Source organism: Salmo salar, chromosome 15 (assembly GCF_965601325.2).
Source record: "Salmo salar chromosome 15, fSalSal1, whole genome shotgun sequence".
Taxonomy (NCBI): domain Eukaryota; kingdom Metazoa; phylum Chordata; class Actinopteri; order Salmoniformes; family Salmonidae; genus Salmo; species Salmo salar.
Window position 1 is genome coordinate 48720603 of NC_138305.1, and position 21480 is coordinate 48742082.

At 39.6% G+C, this 21480-nt stretch overlaps 1 protein-coding gene across 3 annotated transcripts in view; it reads left to right on the forward strand.

Moving 5' to 3' along the window:
- Nucleotides 1–21081, forward strand: part of LOC106571509 (sphingosine-1-phosphate phosphatase 1) — a 37248-nt gene extending 16167 nt beyond the window's left edge. For all 3 annotated transcript variants that reach the window (XM_082961853.1, XM_014144680.3, XM_082961854.1), the window contains one exon: nt 16809–21081. In XM_082961853.1, the coding sequence (XP_082817979.1) occupies nt 16809–17360 (552 nt within the window). In that variant the 3' untranslated portion in view covers nt 17361–21081. The remainder of the gene's footprint in view (nt 1–16808) is intronic.
- The last annotated feature ends 399 nt before the right edge of the window (nt 21082–21480 follow it).

The following is a 21480-nucleotide window of genomic DNA, read 5'->3' on the forward strand; positions in this document are numbered from 1 at the left end:
ATAAAGGTGCAGAGAGATGATTTTAAGTAGGCCTAGGTTATTGACTACGACCATTTTAAAACATGTTATAACACTTTCGTTTTTCATCATTAGGGGTCCTAGCACCCAAGGTTAAAATAAGTGAGGGGCATTTTGAGTCTTTTCAGTGAGGTGGATCATTCAGCTCTTTGTCAGTAGTATTTCCGATTTTTCCAAATCAGCCCATCTAGAGACATTTTGACTTCTGAGGTAAAAATGAAGGTCCTTGTGCACACCTATCACTGAAATTGTTCAGTGGAGTTCATGCTTAACCCATTGAAGTGTTTGTGTGTGTGTGCACATGTCTTTCCAAAGGTAATAAGGGCAAAGTTCAGTTAAGGGCCAACCTCACCATATTGGATGTCTTATCTGGGCCATTTTTCTTTTCCTTTTTACCACCCTGACACTTTGTTTCATATTCCACATCATGACATGGCTCTTGCACAATGATTACTCTTATCTGTAAAGAACCTTGAACTTTTCCTGAACATCTCTATAGCTTGATAAGATGCTCAATAAAAAGTTCAAGTTGAATGACTGAGGCTAGGCCTAACCTAAATCATGTAGTAGTGCCTCTATTTCACAAGCCTTTGCACCAACATTTAGTTTCTCACTGAAAAATATTTTGTATAATGGAAATGCACCAATTATTTTGTAGCATGAAGTTCATTATTGTCTGATCATAAAGTTCATTATTGTAAAGTGATTATGGTTGGGCCGAGTACTCGGAAAAAAACAAGTATTATAATGGATATGGAGAATTTTCCGGATACAATTATAATACATGTGTATTTGTATTATTATTCATGATCGAATAAAATAAATTTTCAGCTGCCAGCACACATCTTTCTCTTGTCATCAAACAAGTCTGAGGTGCTGCGTGCTCTAAAGGCTCAATTGGCTAGTTTTGCTGTCTATAAAGAAATGGGTGGGCTGTAGGTTGATCCTACTGCTACAATTGGATAGAGCGCAACTGCATCTCCGTTAACTCTTTCTTCATTGCATGAACATTTCTCATTCTGCTACGATCATTTAGATTGGTGCTGCCAACTGGTTATATGGTCAATCGGTTGACGACATTTTCCAACAAGCTAATAATGTGTATAATTAAGTGATAATGCCAGAGAAGCCGTGATTTGGAGGATATATTGGCACGGGTGTTGTTCGTCTTGGGCTGGCAAACCGTGCCAATATATCCTCCAAATCACGGCTACTCTGGCATTATCACTTAATTATACACCGGGTTACCAACCTATTGAAATAATGATTGACATATTTTCATTAAATGTTAGAATGAATAAATGAATCAATATTTCATCCTTCCATGAGGATATAGTCCCGAGGTTGCTACCCAAGCCATCTGGTCGTTCATTCCATTGTATTGTTTCCAGCCAAGGTTCGCTGGTGTTAGTTCGATTTGGCAGGTTGCTATGGCAAACAAAAATGGTTGCTATAGAGCCCCCAGCTAGCCAACTACACAGCTAACACAATCACTCCAGACTGAAGCTGGGAAGATGCCGAACTAGCTGCATTTAGTTTTTCTATTGACAGGTCTTTGAATACAGTGCCTTCAAAATATTCACAACCCTTTACTTGTTTCACATTTTGTTGTTACAGCCTGAATAAAACATTTATTAAATGTAGATTTTGTATCACTGATCTACAAACACAATACTCAAATGTCAGTGCAATTTTGTTAAAAAAAATGTGTATAAAAAAATAAAATAAATTACAACGCTAAATTGTCTTGAGTCAATAAGTATTCAACCCCTTATGACAAGCCTAAATAAATTCAGGAGTAAAATGTGCTTAACAAATCACATAAGTTTCATGGACTCATTCCGTGTTCAATAATAGTGATTAAGATTATTTTTGAATGACTACCCCATCTCTGTATCCCACACATACAATTATCTGTAAGGTCCCTCAGTCAAGTAGTGAATTTCAAGCACAGATTCAACCACAAAGACCAGGGACGTTTTTCAATGCCTCGCAAAGAAGGGCACCGATTGATAGATCTGCAAAAAAATAAAAAGCTAAAAATCTCTGAGCATGGTGAAGTTATTAATTACACTTTGGATGGTGTATCTATACTAGAGGTCGACCGATTATGATTTTTCAACGCCGATACCGATTTATTGGAGGTTTAAATAATGCAAAACAAAGTGTTGGAGAAGAAAGTAAAAGTGCAATATGTGCCATGTAAAAAAAGCTAACGTTTAAGTGCCTTGCTCAGAACATGAGAACATATGAAAGCTGATGGTTCCTTTTAACATGAGTCTTCAATATTCCCGGGTAAGAAGTTTTAGGTTGTAGTTATTATAGGAATTATAGGACTTTCTCTCTATACGATTTGTATTTCATATACAGTGGGGGGGGGGGAGTATTTGATCCCCTGCTGATTTTGTACGTTTGCCCACTTAGAAAGAAATGATCAGTCTATAATTTTAATAGTAGGTTTATTTGAACAATGAGAGACAGAATAACAACAAAATTCAGAAAACCGCATGTCAAAAATGTTATAAAATGATTTGCATTTTAATGAGTGAAATAAGTATTTGACCCCTCTACAAAACATGACTTAGTACTTGGTGGCAAAACCCTTGTTGGCAATCACAGAGGTCAGACGTTTCTTGTAGTTGGCCACCAGGTTTGCACACATCTCTTCCCTGTGGCTTAGTTGGTAGAGCATGGTGTTTGCAACGCCAGCATGGTGTGTGTGCAACGCCAGGGTTGTGGGTTCGATTCCCACGGGGGGCCAGTACAATTTTTTTTTACATTTAAATGCATGAAATGAAATGTATGCATTCACCACTGTAAGTCGCTCTGGATAAGAGTGTCTGCTAAAATGACTAAAATGTAAATGTAAATCTCAGGAGGGATTTTGTCCCACTCCTCTTTGCAGATCTTCTCCAAGTTATTAAGGTTTCAAGGCTGACGTTTGGCAACTCGAACCTTCAGCTCCCTCCACAGATTTTCTATGGGATTAAGGTCTGGAGACTGGCTAGGCCACTCCAGGACCTTAATGTGATTCTTCTTGAGCCACTCCTTTGTTGCCTTGGCTGTGTGTTTTGGGTCATTGTCATGCTGGAATACCCATCCACGACCCATTTTCAATGCCTTGGCTGAGGGAAGGAGGTTCTCACCCAATATTTGACGGTACATGGCCCCGTCCATCGTCCCTTTGATGCGGTGAAGTTGTCCTGTCCCCTTAGCAGAAAAACACCCCCAAAGCATAATGTTTCCACCTCCATGTTTGACGGTGGAGATGGTGTTCTTGGGGTCATAGGCAGCATTCCACCTCCTCCAAACACGGCGAGTTGAGTTGATGCCAAAGAGCTCCATTTTGGTCTCATCTGACCAACACTTTTACCAGTTGTCCTCTGAATCATTCAGATGTTCATTGGCAAACTTCAGATGGGAATGTATATGTATTCTTGAGCAGGGGGACCTTGCCGGCGCTGCAGGATTTCAGTCCTTCCCGGCGTAGTGTGTTACCAATTGTTTTCTTGGTGACTATGGTCCCAGCTGCCTTGAGATCATTGACAAGATCCTCCCGTGTAGTTCTGGGCTGATTCCTCACTCATTGCAACTGCACGAGGTGAGATCTTGCATGGAGCCCCAGGCCGAGGGATATTGACAGTTCTTTTGTGTTTCTTCCATTTGCGAATAATTGCACCAAATGTTGTCACCTTCTCACCAAGCTGCTTGGCGATGGACTTGTAGCCCATTCCAGCCTTGTGTAGGTCTACAATCTTGTCCCTGACATCCTTGGAGAGCTCTTTGGTCTTGGCCATGGTGGAGAGTTTGGAATCTGATTGATTGATTGCTTCTGTGGACAGGTCTCTTTTATACAGGTAACAAGCTGAGATTAGGAGCACTCCCTTTAAGTGTGCTCCTAATCTCAGCTCGTTACCTGTATAAAAGACACCTGGGAGCCAGATCTTTCTGATTGAGAGGGGGTCAAATACTTATTTCCCTCATTAAAATGCAAATCAATTTATAACATTTCTGACATGCATTTTTCTGGATTTTTTTGTTGTTATTCTGTCTCCCACTGTTCAAATAAACCTACCATTAAAATTATAGACTGATCCTTTCTTTGTAAGTGGGCAAATGTACAAAATCAGCAAGGGATCAAATACTTTTTTCCCCCCACTGTACCTTTGACTATTGGATGTTCTCATAGGCACTTTAGTATTGCCAGTGTAACAGTATAGCTTCTGTCCCTCTCCTCGCTCCTACCTGGGCTCGAAACAGGAACACATCGACAACAGCCACCCTCGAAGCAGCGTTACCCATGTAGAGCAAGGGGAAAAACTACTCCAAGTCTCAGAGCGAGTGACGTTTGAAACGCTATTAGCGGGCGCACCCGGCTAACTAGCTAGCCATTTCACATCGGTTACACCAGCCTAATCTTGGGAGTTGACAGGCTTGAAGGGATGGGTATAATTTGTGGAACGTTCCAACAGGAATCTGTTCCAAAAAAACGTAAAGTAAAAGGTTGCCAACCAACAACGCATACAAAGTAGCAACGCATACAAACCTAGCTTAGCTAGCTGCCGAATAGGCATCAACTCACCACGTAGCGTGTTCTTAATGTTTGTCCATAGGTAACTAGAGTGAGGACAGACATTTTTCGGAATAAACGTGATGAGTGAAAAACGCAATGAAATCGACCACTCCCTACCCGGTATCTTATTCTGCCGCTATACAACTTTGTATGCGTTGTTTTTTGGCAATCTTCTTATTTACGAAGTTTTTGGAATAGATTCCTGTTGGAACGTTCCACAAATTATACCCAGTTTGTAAGTCGCTCTGGATAAGAGCGTCTGCTAAATGACGTAAATGTAATATCCACCCGGCTTGAAGTCATAAACAGCTTGAAGCACAGCGAAGCGCTGCTGGCAAAACGCACGAAAGTGCTGTTTGAATGAATGCTTACGAGCCTGCTGCTGCCTACCACCGCTCTGTCAGACTGCTCTATCAAATATCAAATCATAGATTTAATTATAACATAATAACACACAGAAATACGAGCCTTAGCTCATTAATATGGTTGAATCCTGAAACTATCATCTCGAAAACAAAATGTTTTTTCTTTCAGTGAACTACGGAACCGTTCCGTGTTTTATCTAATGGGTGGCATCCCTAAGTCTAAATATTCCTTTTACATTGCACAACCTTCAATGTTATATGATGATTACGTAAAATTCTGGCAAATTAGTTCACAACGAGCCAGGCGGCCCAAATTTGCATATACCCTGACTGCGTGCAATGAACGCAAGATAAGTGACACAATTTCATGTTAGCAAGCAATATTAGCTAAATATGCAGGTTTAAAAATATATACATGTGTATTGGTTTTAACCTCTATGGGCTAGGTGGGACGCTAGCGTGCCACCCGTGGTGCACTCCATCAACAGCAGGTGCATTTCAAGAGCGGCAAATTTGAATCCAAATAAATGTCAAAATTCAAATTTTTCAAACATACAACTATTTTACACCCTTTGAAAGATAAACATCTCCTTAATCTAACCACGTTTTACGATTTCAAAAAGGTTTTACGGCGAAAGCATAAATTTAGAGTATGTTAGGACAGTACATTTACAAGAGTTGTGTGTAATGTTTTGTCAATTCAAAGACAGGGTCACCAAAACCATAAAACCAGCTAAAATGATGCACTAACCTTTTTACAATCTCCATCAGATGACACTCCTAGGACATTATGTTAGACAATGCATGCATTTTTAGTTCTATCAAGTTCATATTTATATCCAAAAACAGCGTTTTACTATGGCATTGATGTTGAGGAAATCGTTTCCCTCCAATAACCGGCAGTCAAGTCAGCACCACTAATTAAATAATTAAAATTAGAAAACATTGGTAAAATATTATATTGTCATTTAAAGAATTATAGATTTACATCTCTTGAACGCAATCAACTTGCCAGATTTAAAAATAACCTTACTGGGAAATCACACTTTGCAATAATCTGAGCACTGCGCCCAGAAAAATACGCGTTGCGATACAGACTAGACGTCATGTTGGGGAGATCTAAAATCGAAAATACTATGTAAATAATCCATTACCTTTGATTCTCTTCATCAGATGTCACTTCCAGGTATCACAGGTCCATAACGAATGTAGTTTTGTTCAAAAAAGCTCATCATTTATGTCCAAAAATCTCCGTCTTGTTAGCACATGATCTAAGCCAGCCGGACTTCTCGTCATGAACGAGGGGAAAAAATATATTTACGTTCGTTCAAACATGTCAAACGTTGTATAGCATAAATCATTAGGGCCTTTTTTAACCAGAACATGAATAATATTCAAGGTGGACGAATGCATACTCTTTTATAACGTATTGGAACGAGGGTACCCAACATGAACTCGCGCGCCAGGTGTCTAATGGGCCATCATCGTTCCATGGCTCTTGTTCGGTCAGATCTCCCTCCAGAAGACTCAAAACACTTTGTAAAGGCTGGTGACATCTAGTGGAAGCAATAGGAAGTGCCAAAATATTCCTCAGCCCCTGTGTTTTTCAATGGGATAGGTTTAAAGGTAATACAACACATCAGGTATCCACTTCCTGTCAGAAAATGTCTCAGGGTTTTGCCTGCCAAATGAGTTCTGTTATACTCACAGACACCATTCAAACAGTTTTAGAAAATGTAGGGTGTTTTCTATCCATATGTAATAAGTATATGCATATTCTAGTTACTGGGTAGGAGTGGTAACCAGATTAAATCGGGTATGATTTTTTATCCAGCCGTGTCAATACTGCCCCCTAGCCCTAACAGGTTAAAGAAAAGCATTGATGTTTATGGTTAGGTACATTGGTGCAACGACAGTGCTTTTTTCGCAAATGCGCATCATCAATATCAATACCTGTTTGTCGAAGTAGGTTGTGATTCAATGAGAAATTAACCCCTAATGGCGCAAAATCCTATCGCCATTAGCATAACAAAATTTAATTTAAAAAAAATTCATTTTTTTCAAATTATATCGTTTTATAGATACACCTCTCCTGAATCGAACCACGTTGTCCGATTTCAAAAAGGCTTTACAGCAAAAGCAAAACATTAGATTATGTTAGAGGAGTGTATCGTCAAAGTAGCCACATAGCCATTTTCCGACCAACCACATGCGTCACAAATAACCAAAAAACAGCTAAATGCAGCACTATCCTTTGACAATCTTCATCAGATGACACTCCTAGGACATCATGTTACACAATACATGCATTCTTTTGTTCGATAAAGTTCATATTTATATATAAAAACAGCATTTTACATCGGTGCGTAACGTTGACTAACTATTTTCCCTCAAATGCATCCGATGAAACAGCGCTACAATTGACTAAATTACTATTCGAAAACATTTTTAAAATGTAATATTGTCATTCTAAGATTTATAGATGAATATCTCTTGAAAGCACCTGTAATGCCAGATTTAAAAATAACTTTACTGGGTAATCACACTTTGCGATAAAAGGGGATGCGATACTCAGAACAATAGGCTACCGTTACAGGTCAGCGCCATCTTGGAACAATCGCATATCAAATCTACTCTTGTATACTATTGTCAATAATCCCTTACCTTTGATTATCTTCATCCTTAGGCACTTCCAGGAATCCCAGGTCCACAACAAATGTATTTTCGTTCGAAAAAGTTCATCCTTTATGTTCCATTAGCTTGTTGTTGTTAGCGCGTTCTGAAGGCTGCACCAAAAGTTCCGACGTGCGCGGGGCTACTCTTTCAACAAAATGCATTTTTGTCTTATTTAGGTTTGTTCAAACATGTCAAACGTTGTATAACATAAATCTTTAGGGCCTTCTTCAACCAGAGCTCCAATAAGATTCGAGGGGGACGACTGTCAAGAGGTTAACAGGCACCGCATCGATTATATGCAACGCAGGACACGTTAGATAAACTAGTAATATCATCAACCATGTGTAGTTAACTAGTGATTATGTTAAGATTGATAGTTTTTTATAAGATAAGTTTAATGCTAGCTAGCAACTTACCTTGGCTTCTTGCTGCCCTCGCGTAACAGGTAGTCAGCCTGCCATGCAGGCTCCTCGTGGAGTGCAATGTAAGGCAGGTGGTTAGAGCGTTGGACTAGTAACCGGAAGGTTGCAAAAACGAATCCCCGACTCCCCCTGAACAAGGCAGTTAACCCCCCGTTCCTAGGCCGTCATTGAAAATAAGAATGTGTTCTTAATCTGACTTGAAAGTAAGGGAGAGCCGCACACTCTAGGAGCTCAGATGCAAAAATGTAATATCCAACGTTTCGACAGCCAAGCTGTCTTCATCAGGGTGTCATCACAAACACTGTGAGATGACTGACTCGTTTATATAGTGTCAGAAGACACACAGGTGTCTGTAATCATGGCCAAATGTGGCCTAATCTGACTTGCCTAGTTAAATAAAGGTGTAAAAAATAAACATCGGCAAATCGGTGGCCAAAAATACCGATTTGTTATGAAAATTCGACATCGACCCTAATTAATCGGCCATTCCGATTAATCGGTCTACCTCTAATCTATACACACAGGAAACCTGTACAGAATAAAACATATTCAAAACATGCATCCTGTTTGCAACAAGGCACTTCTGTCATAATGCAAATTATGTGGTAAAGAAATGTACTTTTTCTCCTGAATGCAAAGCATTTGGGGCCAACACAATACATAAGAGTACCACTCCATATTTTCAAGCATGGTGGTGGCTGCATAATGTTAACAGTATGTCATCACCAAGGGACTTTTTTAGGATAAAAATAAATGGAATACAGCTAGTGCATTTGGAAAGTATTCAGACCCCTCACTTTTTCCTCATTTTGTTAGTCTTATTCTAAAATGGATAAAATAAAAAAAAATCTATCTACACACAATAACCCATGATGACAAAGCAAATGTTTTTTGGAAGAAAAACAACTGATATTACATTCACGTAAGTATTCAGACCCTTTACTCAGTACTTTATTGATTCACCTTTGGCAGCGATTACAGTCATGAGTCTTGGGTATGACGCTACAAACTTCGCACACCTGTATTTGGGGAGTTTCTCCCATTCTTCTCTGCAGATCCTCTCAAGCTTTGTCAGGTTGGATGGGGAGCGTCGCTGTACAGCTATTTTCAGGTCTCTCCAGAGATGTTCGATCGGGTTCAGGTCCGGGCTCTGGCTGGGCCACTCAAGGACATTCAGAGTCTTCTCTCGAAGCTACTTCTAAATTGTCTTGGCTTCTCACAAGTCCAGGGCTTAACTTCCCATGGAAAAATTCCGGAAATTTACCAGAAAGTTTCCGACCCTTTTCTTGCAACCCTAGGCCTGAATACTTTCTGAAGTCACTGTATGGAACCACTCGCATCAGGTGCGCTGTTTCTAATGGGTTTTTCCTGGTAATTGCATTTTGGAAAATGTTCAAAAATTACATTTTATTTGCTGCTTCATTACAGGAGCTGCATTTTCTGTTAAGATGAATTACCATATTTTAAATGTGATTTCTTGTCATTCTGAGCACCGTGGGTGGACACCCTAATGGATTACAATACCCAATATGGGTCCGGTACATTTCTGAAATGACCGGTAAATTCAAATATTCCCTGTCGCGTTGTCCGGCCTTCCCACACTGTACGTCGGATTCAGTCTTTTACAATTATTACATGTCACACTTTGCGTTGTTACCAAATTTAAATCTTTATCTCAAACTGGCCAGATTGTACAATTTGCTTCAGTTCTGTTGTCACATTCTGCGATTGGCTTGCAAGGCTACGTCAGCCGACCTAGGCTACGTCAACTGAAGCTGTGTGTTTCATCTGCGCAGGTGCCAGCACCAGCAGTACAAGCCTCCCAAGTGAGTTCGGAAAAACTGAAAGTATGCATCTTAGAAATATTTTTCACAAAACAAACTTTATATCCTGAGTATACAAAACAATAAGAACACCAGCTCTTTCCATGACACAAACTGACCAGGTGAATCCATCAGAAAGTGTTGTTCCCTTTTTGATGTCACTTGTTAAATACACTTCAATCAGTGTAGAGACAGGTTAAAGAAGGATTTTTAAACCTTGAGACAATTGAGACATGGATTGTGTATGTGTGCCATTCAGAGGGTGAATTGGTTAGACAAAATATGTAGGTTTATCAGGATGCCTGATTTCAGATGTCATGTAAAGAAGATTATTAGGGAAATCGATCTTGCATAGTATGTAAACATTTTAAATTAAACTGTTAGATTAATATGACTATTCGTGCGTACTCTGTGCCGGCCGTGTTCCTATTGGTCAGTCACCGGGATCGGCTCGTAACACCATCCACACTACACGATAAAGGCTCAACATTTCTGACACTGCCAGAACTTTGTCGGAGCCTACGACCGCGCATAGTGGTACTTAATCGGCAGACCTAGACCCTGTCACACTGAACGGGCCAAGACGTAGTGGTACTGAATCGGCAGACTTAGACCCTGTCACACTGAACGGGCCGTCGGACAATCATTTATGACCTAAGAATCATTTCAATAATTTAAGACGTCGGACAATCATTCACGACCAAAGAATTTGCCAACAATGTAGACATTTTGACTGGAACTACAAAATCGTTGCCTAAGGTGGCTAAAATCATGCAGTCTGCGCGGGCCTTAACGGAAACCCTGAAGTGTGCTTGCTTCAGTTTCTCAACGGCATAGCTAGGAGAGCTCAAACTGCGACCCTTTGCCTTGGTTGTGCGACTAAATAAAATATTAGTCCCATCAGTGTGAGCTGCACAATTTACATGGTCACCTCACCTCAAAACATCCTATTTTTTAGGAGGCTAAAACCATGATTTGGTCAAACCGTAAAGTACACTATCCTCATATTCCTTTAACGAAAGTGTCTGCGTGCCCCTGTAGGCTACCTGTTGCGCTGGGGTCTGCTACTGTGTTGAGCCACTCTCCTTTCCCGGGGAAAATAAATGCTCTGGGAAAATAGTGTTCTGATTGTAACATTTTAAAATCCTATTGTGGGGAAAACAAAGCTATCCTGTTGTTATAGTTGAATAAAGGTTATCAGCTTTCTGTAGGTATAATTTCTATTTCTCAGCTCTCAATTTTGAGCTCAATAGCAACTATCTTAAAACCAAGATATTTGATATGGCTTTGAGATACGGAGCATGCGACATGCACTTTGGCCATTGCGATTGCATAGGCCTCATTGGGCGGTAGGCTACAACTACAATGTTTTTTGGGACATAAAAAATGTACTGTTAGATTAACATGGCTATTAGCAGTGGGTATTATATTTAGAGTTAGCAATCTAGCTAATGTGTTTTGAATTTCCACTTACTCTGTTGGTGAATTAGCCACAAATACAGTAAATTAGCCTGAAATTATTTGGTGCACATACACATGCAGGCAAGCTCATCAGAAAATTCTGGAACCCTATTTTAACAGTAAAATATAACAATAGCCTAATTGTCAACCCAAAATGCATGAGAATCACTGGATTAGGGTGCACATTAAAATATTGTGAATCACAACATAAGGATGATGAAACAACTTATTTCTTGAATCACGTCTCAGTAGTCTATTTAAGCAATAAGGCCAGAGGGGGTGTGGTATATGCGCCATATACCATGGCTAAGGGCTTTTCTCCTGCATGACACAACGCGGAGTGCCTGGATACAGCCCTTACCCGTGGTATATTGGCCATATACCATGATGGGTTCTGACTTCTAAACTTGTAAAATTAAATATATTTGTTCATGGTATGGAGGGAGAGAGGGGAATGCAGAACATGTTATTGTTAGACATCAGGTATCCTGTGGAAAGGAGAAGGCCCACAGTCTGGTTTCTACACCAGAAGGCAATGGTTATCTGTAGGATTAATGTATATGGTGGGGTCAATTAAGGTTGGATATGAGACAAGGGCTTGGAATGTTACTGAGTAAGGGAAAAACAATCACATGGTTGTGGTCACTGATAAGGGTGGAGAGCTGTGGATTAGTGAGGAATTGGGGCCGAGGTCAGGTCATTTTAAGGGAGAAGGAACAGTTTATTACCCACATCACTTAATTTCCTGCCTAGCAATAAGGATGTCATGTTTAGAGAAGAGGAGGAGACCTCACCTAAAGTGGGATATAAATACTATGCCGGTGGGAACATGTTTTTGTCTGTTCAGCTGTCTGACACATTTGGTGAATAAACATGGTTTGAGCTTTTCATAGTTGTCCGTTTAGTTTTTGCTCTGTTATTTAGAACCTAACAACCACAAACTCCCGAGGTGCCTTATTGCTATTATAAACTGGTTACCAATGTAATTAGAGCAGTACATATACAAGTTTTGTCATACCTGTGGTATACAGTCTGATATACCACGGCAGTCAGCCAATCAGCATTCAGGGTTCTGATAATTTTTTATAAAGCACTGTGAAAGGATTTATAAGATGATATTTATTTATATATGTGTGTGTGTGTGTCTATAAGAAAATCATGTTCAGTTCCACCAGGGGAAAATGTTAGTCTGGAGCCCTGACCTACTGTAATTTCCGGACTATTAAGCGCACCTGAATATAAGCCGCACCCACTGAATTTAAAAATATATATTTTTAACATAAATAAGCCGCACATGTCTATAAGCCGCAGGTGCCTACCGGTACATCGAAACAAATTAACTTTACACAGGCTTTAACAAAACACGGCTTGTAACAAAAATAAATAGGCTTTAACGAAACACGGCTTGTAACAAAACATATATATTTTTTTGCAGTAAACAGTAGCCTAACAAGAAAGTCATTGGTCACCATCTTCCTCCTCCTGTGCACTGAAACCATCTCCTTCGGTGTCGGAGTTGAATAGCCTCAGAATTGCTTCATCCGATATTGGATCGTTTTCATTGTCGCTCTCGTCACTTTCATCCGGAGGCAAATCCCCCGCAGAGCCCTCTTCAACACGCAGCAGTCCAGCCTTTCGAAACCCGTTGATGATGGTGGATTTTTTGACAATGCTCCACGCTGTCAGGACCCACTGGCAGACTTGACCATAAGTTGCTCTTCGCATGCGGCCCGTTTTAGTGAAGGATTTCTCCCCACTTGTCATCCAAGTCTCCCGCTGAACATGGAGCGCCACCTTAAATGCACGATTTACACTGATGTCGAGTGGCTGCAAATACTTTGTTGTACCCCCAGGAATCAGGGTGACAAAATGACTAACGTAATCAGAATGATGGGAAGTTTGAGAGTGCTCGATTTAATCTAAACAGTAAACAAAAAAGATGTTTGACCTTAACCCGTTCGGCAATTTCATTGGTCTAATGAAAGCTTCATGCCGCCAAAAAACTGAGCACGTCACAAAATGTGTTTTTTGGGAGAAAAAAAATTGAAAGCGGGAAAAATCCATATATTAGCCCCGTCATTGTTTAAGCCGCGACGTTCAAAGCGTGGGAAAAAAGTTGCGGCTTATAGTCCGGAAATTACGGTAATAGCTTTTAAGTGCATTGAAATGACTTAGGTGTGTGGCTACTTGGAGACACGAGTTAGACCTCTCACTCAAACCCATATCATTGTTTTGTCTTACGTTGCACCTACCCCAAATGTTCCATGAATACCGTAAAACTTCAATTTATAGCCTGGGCGTTAATTTGTTTAAATCATTGAACACAACAGGCACTTATTAGAGACAGGCTACTATTATAGGCAGGCGTTTATTTCCTTAATGCACAAAGCTTTTACTAATTTGCATAGTTAATTGTTTAATTCCAGCATTCACTTCCAGTATTTTAATACATTTTCTTTATTTTGTCTGAGTTGCCAAAAAAAAAAAAAATTTTCCTTGACAGAATAATTATTTTCATTAGACTGCGTTTTCTGCATTTACTTACTTTTCTGGTGGTCTGAACTCCCAAAGTTGTTGACTGTTTTTTGTACTTGCCAGTTAGCTAGCAGTTCTCAGCTGTTAGCAGCCAATGCCTAGAAGTTTCTTACTGGTGATTTAAAAATGGATGAATGCCATAATGTTTAAGTCACTACTGAATTATTGAATGTAACAAATCAAACATTAACCTCATAAACAATTCATGGTAAGTCATGGTAATATTGTAAACAATTCATTTTGACCCAGCGTTTATTTGAAACAAGCGTTTATTTGCTGAAATGTGTGCCGTTGCCCAGCTATTAAAAAGGACAGGTGGCTATTTGAGACTCAGCGTTTAATTGAATTTAAGGTATTGTTATTATGTTACAGAATGTATCAAGAGTGTTTTCAGATTTCGTTATCAACAAATTTTGGGAAAAATTTCAATGTAGAATGCACAGAAAGTCAAGTGTAATGTTTGGATTCAGTCTTGTCAGATGGACTGTGGTGTCAATTATGCGTATGCTTTTCATATTTCTACTGTAAGAAACATTTCAATTTTGCCCTATAGGCCAATTCCCATATAAAGGGTTAATTGTTACATAATTCAAATATGTTGTAGACAAAATAATGAAAAGGGCTGTATGCTAGCCACAATAAACAGACAAAGATTTGTAGGCTACTTCAACATCGAATGTAGTTTGTTTTTTGCTTAATTTGAAAAACTCATGACTCCATCTTAAAAAGCAAGACATGGACTTGACTCGAGTCTCGACCCGTTCTACCTAGGACTCGACTTGAGACTCGGGCCTTATGATTTGAGACTTGCTTCTGACTCAAATTACAGTGACTTGGTACCACCTCTGCCTGGGGGTATGAAAAACAAATGCATAGAAATTATTTGATAACCTTTAAATTTGGCTTTATTGCCATTATGTCACGCCATTATGTTCACTTAACACTGAATCTGAGGAATGGGAGAACACCAGCCATGACCACCTAATCTTTTCTTCATTTTCACCCAATAACTCTTTCGTAAAACAGCGAGGGGGATGATCGTTGTTCTGTGGGAAGTTGATATGATATCTGAACGGGCCCTCTCCTCACTATATCACAGCGCTGGTCATCACTGATATTCTGTATTGGCCAGGGAGATTATATTATATTGACAAAATATTCAAGTGGCCGCTCTAACAATGGAAATGCATCAAAAGGTGGAAGGCAGGCGGGAGGAGGTGAGACCATTCTAACCAATGAGACTGCAGATACACGTGTGCCCAATAGGCCATAGAGATGGAGGACTCCTCTTTGTACCTGTACCATTATAGCATCTGTGACAGCATGGGAAGCGCCATTGAGCCCATCTCCATTTTCAAGTAGTCAATTTTCTTCTTCGTTGGCTGATTGCGCCCCACTCAAAATCCCCACCCAGTTGACTACTTTCAAATGGTGGCACCCTCAATGGCAGTGTCCATGCTAAAACGGGTTATATCCATGTTAAGTCCTCTATTTATCTCCGATATAAAGTTATTTTGGGGTAAGTTGCCGAAATGCCATGTGCCCCCACCCCGGATGTCTGGACCATTCTTGATACACACAGGAAACTGTTGAGCATGAAAAACCCAGCAGCGTTGCAGTTCCTGGCACCTACTACCATACCCCGTTCAAAGGCACTTGAATATTTTTTTGTTGTTGTTGCCCATTCACCCTCTGAATGGCACACACAATCCATGTCTCAAGCCTTATAAATCCTTCTTTGTATTTAACAAGTGACATCAATAAGGGTTCATAGCTTTCACCTGGATTCACTTGGTCAATCTAGGTCATGGAAAGAGCATATTTTGTACACTCAGTGTATATCAGTGCATTTGTATCAACCTAACCATTACGAAACTTCTATTAGATCAAATAAGCCTCATTAGCAATTTTTATTTTTTTCTCCAAATTCGACACTCATTGACCTCCATACAAAAATTCCTCACTTCATGGGTTATTTTTCGTGAACAGATTTTGGGCTGAGTGAAACCTCTCGCTTTGCCTCTTTCTCTCTGGTAGAAATATAATGGATTTATATATTTTCCACAATCTGCCTTTTTTTCTGGCCTGCAAATTGATTTTGACAAACAAATTGATTAAAAAAAATCTGTACATCCCTCTGAATTTCAAAATCCCAGCGTGGCCCTTGAGCCAAAAGGTTTGCTTAACGGCGAGAAAAAACAATCTGTCTATGGTCCGCTGGGGCCCTCTAGCGTCCTGGGGCCCATTTTTCAGCGTGTGTGTCAATCAATCAGTCCAAAGTTGACTGAAGAGGAGGATGTGGATTACTTAGGAGAGCTGAGTTCAGGTTTTGGGATCAATGCAAGTTTGCAAACTTGATTTTCTGGTTAAAATCCCTTCATTGTATTTCAGATGACTTAATGTCTTTATTGAGGGAAAGATAAGGGACAAGTGAATGGCCAATGAAGTTATTTAAATATATTGCCTCTGTCTTTTGATGTCTTGTAATCTCCCACCAAATAGAAAGTAGAGTAAAATGGTGTTTGAACTATTTTGTTATGTCATTTGAACATGGATTTTTTTTAAATCACAGATTAATAGTAGTAGTTGAGAAATGATTATAGATCCTGTGTGTGTTAAAACTAAAAGAGTATAAGGGTGCTTCCAAGGTTGTTGGGTTTCTATCCGTCTATCCATCAACCATGGTCCTCCTTGTTTTGTTTTTTTAATTACCAATTTACCCCTTTTACCAAAGAGCACCTTCTGATTACATAGACCTACTGTGTACTCTAGTAGCACTTCCCTTCTTTTTTTAAACAAGTTATCCATCAACCAATTGAAGCTGTAGTGGTGTTTTTCCAAATAGTTTCTCCCCACCACACTGCTGCGTTGACATGTGTTTAATGTATTTTGGTTTCAAAGCGCCCTAATATCCTTTGCAATCTCTGTTTTACAGGAGGTCATCACTGGCTTTCTATACAGCCTGCTGATCCTGGCCGTCTTCCAGTCAACGTTGGACCAGATTGACAGTTTCTACCTGACGAGCCACCATGCACCACTAGTCATTGTCATCCTGCACGTAGGCTTAGGCCTCCTGGCCTTCACCCTGGACTCATGGAGCACCTCACGGGGTGACACAGCGCAGGCTCTGGGCACTGGGGCCGGGGCTGCCCTGGCCTCCCACCTCAACCACCAGCTGGGCCTGCTGGCCGACCCACCACTTTCTTCCCTGCCCCTGGCACTGCCCCCCCTGAGTGCCGCCCTATTGGCACGCTCCCTGCTCCGCCTACTGCTTGGGGTGGTCGTCCTGCTTGCCACCCGGGCTGCAATGAAAGCAGCCACCATTCCGCTGGCCTGCCGGGTGTTTGGGCTGCCTGCTGGCGATGTACGGCAGGCACGGCAGCACATGGAAGTTGAGCTATCTTACCGCTACATTGTCTATGGCACTGTGAGCTTCAGCTGCGTCTGTCTGGTTCCCCTCCTCTTCAGCTACCTGAACCTCTCCTGAACACACTCGATAATCTGCTAATCAGCCTCCTCCCCTTGTGCTTAAACAGTACATATGTACAGTAGAGACATGGCCACATGCCTATTATGGTGATAAGAAGACCGGGAGACTAAAAAACAAATGTGAACTCTAAACATGTCCACCAACTTTTTTGGGAGGGGTTGTCTTTTTCATCTCTGTCACCAGTTGTCATGTTGTCCGTCTGTGCCGTTAAAAGTAAGCCCAGCTAGCACATAATGTTCTGAGAACCATATGTTTCTTAGAGCTTGGTGAGAGTGTGGTTGTCTCATGGTTATTTTGCATACAACCTTCCCATAAGTTTCTGGGAATGGCGCATGATAGTTGCTTTGCTTTGAAACATTCTCAGCACATTTAAGGAACCTGATGTACTGAGATATTTCATTACTATAACAAAGTTTCCCAAAAGTTCAAACATGGTTACATTTTAATTTCAGTAAAGTTTTAGGAACATTCTCCAACTGGTTTGACATTGGGTATGTTCTCAAATAGTTCAGAGAACGTTAAGAACGCTCTTCTGTATGAATTTCAGTACTTCAGCATTATGTTTCCTCATGGTTCTATTTAAAGCAATGTTCTCAAACTGTTCTAGAATGTTATTTAAAAAATACATTCTGTTCTCAGCGTCAACAGCATCTTTGTTAAGTGTGTTCAGGTGTGTTGGCCGCGCCCTCTAATTGGCCACACCTGATCTTAATGAGTGCTTGTTTCTTTTGAAATGGGGTCTGTTTGAATAGACTAGAATGAACAGCGTTGTATGAGTCAACAACAAAAAAGCTCCATCCTGGTGGCGCAGTGGACTAATTCCATGGATAGAAAACAGAAGATCATAGGTTTGAATCTCATTGACGCCATGTCACAAAAAATAAATGTCTTTGCATGATTTAATGATTTTACGCAAATTAATGTCCGTGTTCTTCCTGTGCTCGGAGTTCAAAACAGTTAAACTAAGCTAGCAGTGTTAAGTCTTATTGAAACATGTTCTTAGAATGTTATTTAATTAAGTTAAAATCAGAATGTTAAATAAAACCTCCTGGAAAACTTTCAGGGAACCATAGTAAAATGTTCTCATAACCTCTCTGCTACCTAAAAATGTATGTTCTCAGAACAGGCAAAAATGTTCATTTCTGTTCTCAGAACGTTTAAGAAATGTTGTGTTTTACCGGTCAGGAAACTTGTGGCTTCATTCCCAGAACCAATAGGAAACCAAATACGTGCGTTCCCACAACTTCCAATGAACCAAACGTGCTAGCTGGGAGGTGTTTGTTTTATATCAGCCAAAATCCCATTTCCTCTTGATTACGCTCTGCTCCCAACAGAAGACCCTTTAATAGAAACAGAGATAACTGGCCCCAGTTTTTTCAAAACATTCAAGACAGATCAAAACGATCCTGTGTTGTTCAATTCTGCTCCCCGTTCAGATGTAGTCCCTCCTCATTTTTGTATGTAGTTTTAAGAAGAAACTGAAGCAAATCTCTAACATATCACATGTGCTACAACAAAGATCATGTTATATGATCCCATGAGATTTGGGCCAACTTTTTTTTATTTGGGTATCTTTCTAAAATTAAGGGGAACAAAGTTGATTGTGGAAACAGGATTGAGACAAAATACCCCCTCTATTTCGTACAGGCCCTTATCCTGCTCACTACATCAATATTATTTACCATTGAAACAAATAAACAGGTACCTCTTGAAACAATAAACTGGACTCAATTCCAACCCCTACAAGTGCAGTTTGATGTATTTTAGGTTATCATTTTCCCTTGAATTTCTATTTTTGTTCATAGGAACGTATCACAAAAATGGCACCTTACCATTTGAGAGAAACCATGCCCCTCCTGGATGTTTTTTCCCCTCTCAGAAATATGTGAGATTTGCAACTTGCGTGTGGAAGGAACACTTATAAATTGAATAATGCAAGTATGTAAAATGTTTAATACATATACAGGTTGGGCAGAGTAGAGCATGGTGGGATGTGGATGCATGGGCAATGAAATGTTGAGGCATTCAGAGATTGAGTTATGTGGTTGACCAAACAGTCGATTTATACTCACTGTGATCTCAAGGCATGATTATTGGGGCATTAATCTGATGTAATTACAATGGCTGTGTTTACACGAGGCCTAATAAGATTTTTTGTTTCATATTCAAACCTTTTGTCTCACTGTCCACATTCAGTTTTACACATTTACATTGCACATTCACATTGATGCTGCCTCTGAAAAGGCACACAGACGCAATGATTATTTACTTTCACTGTTCCTTTCTATCTTTTGGTGATTTTTTTTTCTATGTTAGGTCTTTAGCTAAAGCTCTTTGGTCTTATTTATAATGTAGACTACTGTAACAGTTTTGTGATATCTCTGACAGGCTGACATGCTTGCAACCAAGATCAGTGTTTGTTCCTACCTTGTGACACTGAGAATGACACAAAAAAATCAGTTGAGAGCAAAATAATCTGAGCGTCCAGACTCAAGTCACATGCAGAGCATTGGAAATGTATAGGATTTTAGTACCACTGCAGAGCATTGGAAATGTATAGGATTTTAGTACCACATACAAATGTGGTACTGAATTGGAACACAAAAGATCAGGTGCCTCGTTTATAAAACATTCTTATGCACATTTGATTGTACATTTAGCTTACAATGAAATCCACAACGGATTATTATTTAAAAACCTTGAAATGTGCATACCTCTAAGTAAGCAACAGACCATGCTTACAACTGTATTGTAAGACCTAATTTTTCTCCTTTGGACAAATGGAGGTGCATGCCATAGGTTATGTCAACACACATGATCCAATACATTTCATTCATAATCCATTAACTGTAAGGACATTGATCTAAGGAATTGTGGTCTACGAATAAATATTATTATTATGCTTATATTAAGAAGACAAACAGGAAAATGAAATAAATTGTTGTCCACTTCATGAAACAATTTGGTGAGTTGGTGAAAGCACAGTATGGGAAAATGTTATTTTTTAAAATGTTTATCGTAATAGTATTGCAGGATAATTCTCGTCTGTTCTTACGTGACAAGCTTAAATCTGTAGGGTCAAATGCAACCAATATTGGCCACCATATTACCACAAGGTGATCTCTCGTTAAACCATCAATTCACACTAAGATCACCCACACAGGGATCTCAATTGTTTCAACATTCCCTGCTCCCTTAAAGTTGAGCTACACGCTAGGTCGGTGTGATCTTAGTCTGCTTTTGCCCAAAATGGTTGAGTTTTTTTCTCGACAGGGTATTTGTGGTATACACCTGGTCATTGAGCAGACCAAGCGCAGATTTACCTATTTGACAATCATTCCGTACAACTAATATAAACGATTTCCTCGTTTTCCATGCAAAATGTGTGTGGCAATTTAACCTAAACATTTTATGAATGGAAAACTCATGTGTACGTACTTTCCCATTTCCAATTCATGTAATCCATTAACAACTTGTCTTAATACCGTATGGGCATTTCTTATCAACAGGATCAATTAAAATATCCCAGAACTGTCCACCTCTAAAATGTGTAATTAAATCAAGACAATCACAATTGAGTTAATATAATCTGTTTTAATTAAATTGTTGTCAAATGAGGTTGTCAAATGACTTATTAAATTCTAATTATGTTGACATTTAAGGTGAAATGTTTAAATGAAATATTCTTACAATGAATTACCAGCTTTGCAATTTTCAATGTTCCTAATGGGTCAATATTTCATTGGGGTTGGGAGTAGAGAACCTTGACAACACTGTCTTGTATCAAACTGACTTGACACGATAACAACGGGAGGTCAACTAATACACAGTTGAAGTCGGAAGTTTACATACACTTAGGTTGGTGTCATTAAAACAAGTTTTTCAACCACTCCACAAATTTCTTGTTAACATATTATAGTTTTGGCAAGTCTGTTAGGACATCTACTTCGTGCATGACACAACTCGTTTTTTCCAACAATTGTTTAGTGTTTATTTCACTTATAATTCACTATCATAATTCCAGTGGGTCAGAAGTTTAGACACACTAAGTTGACTGTGCCTTTTAAACGGCTTAGAAATTTCCAGAAAATATTTTCATGCCTTTAGAAGCTTCTGA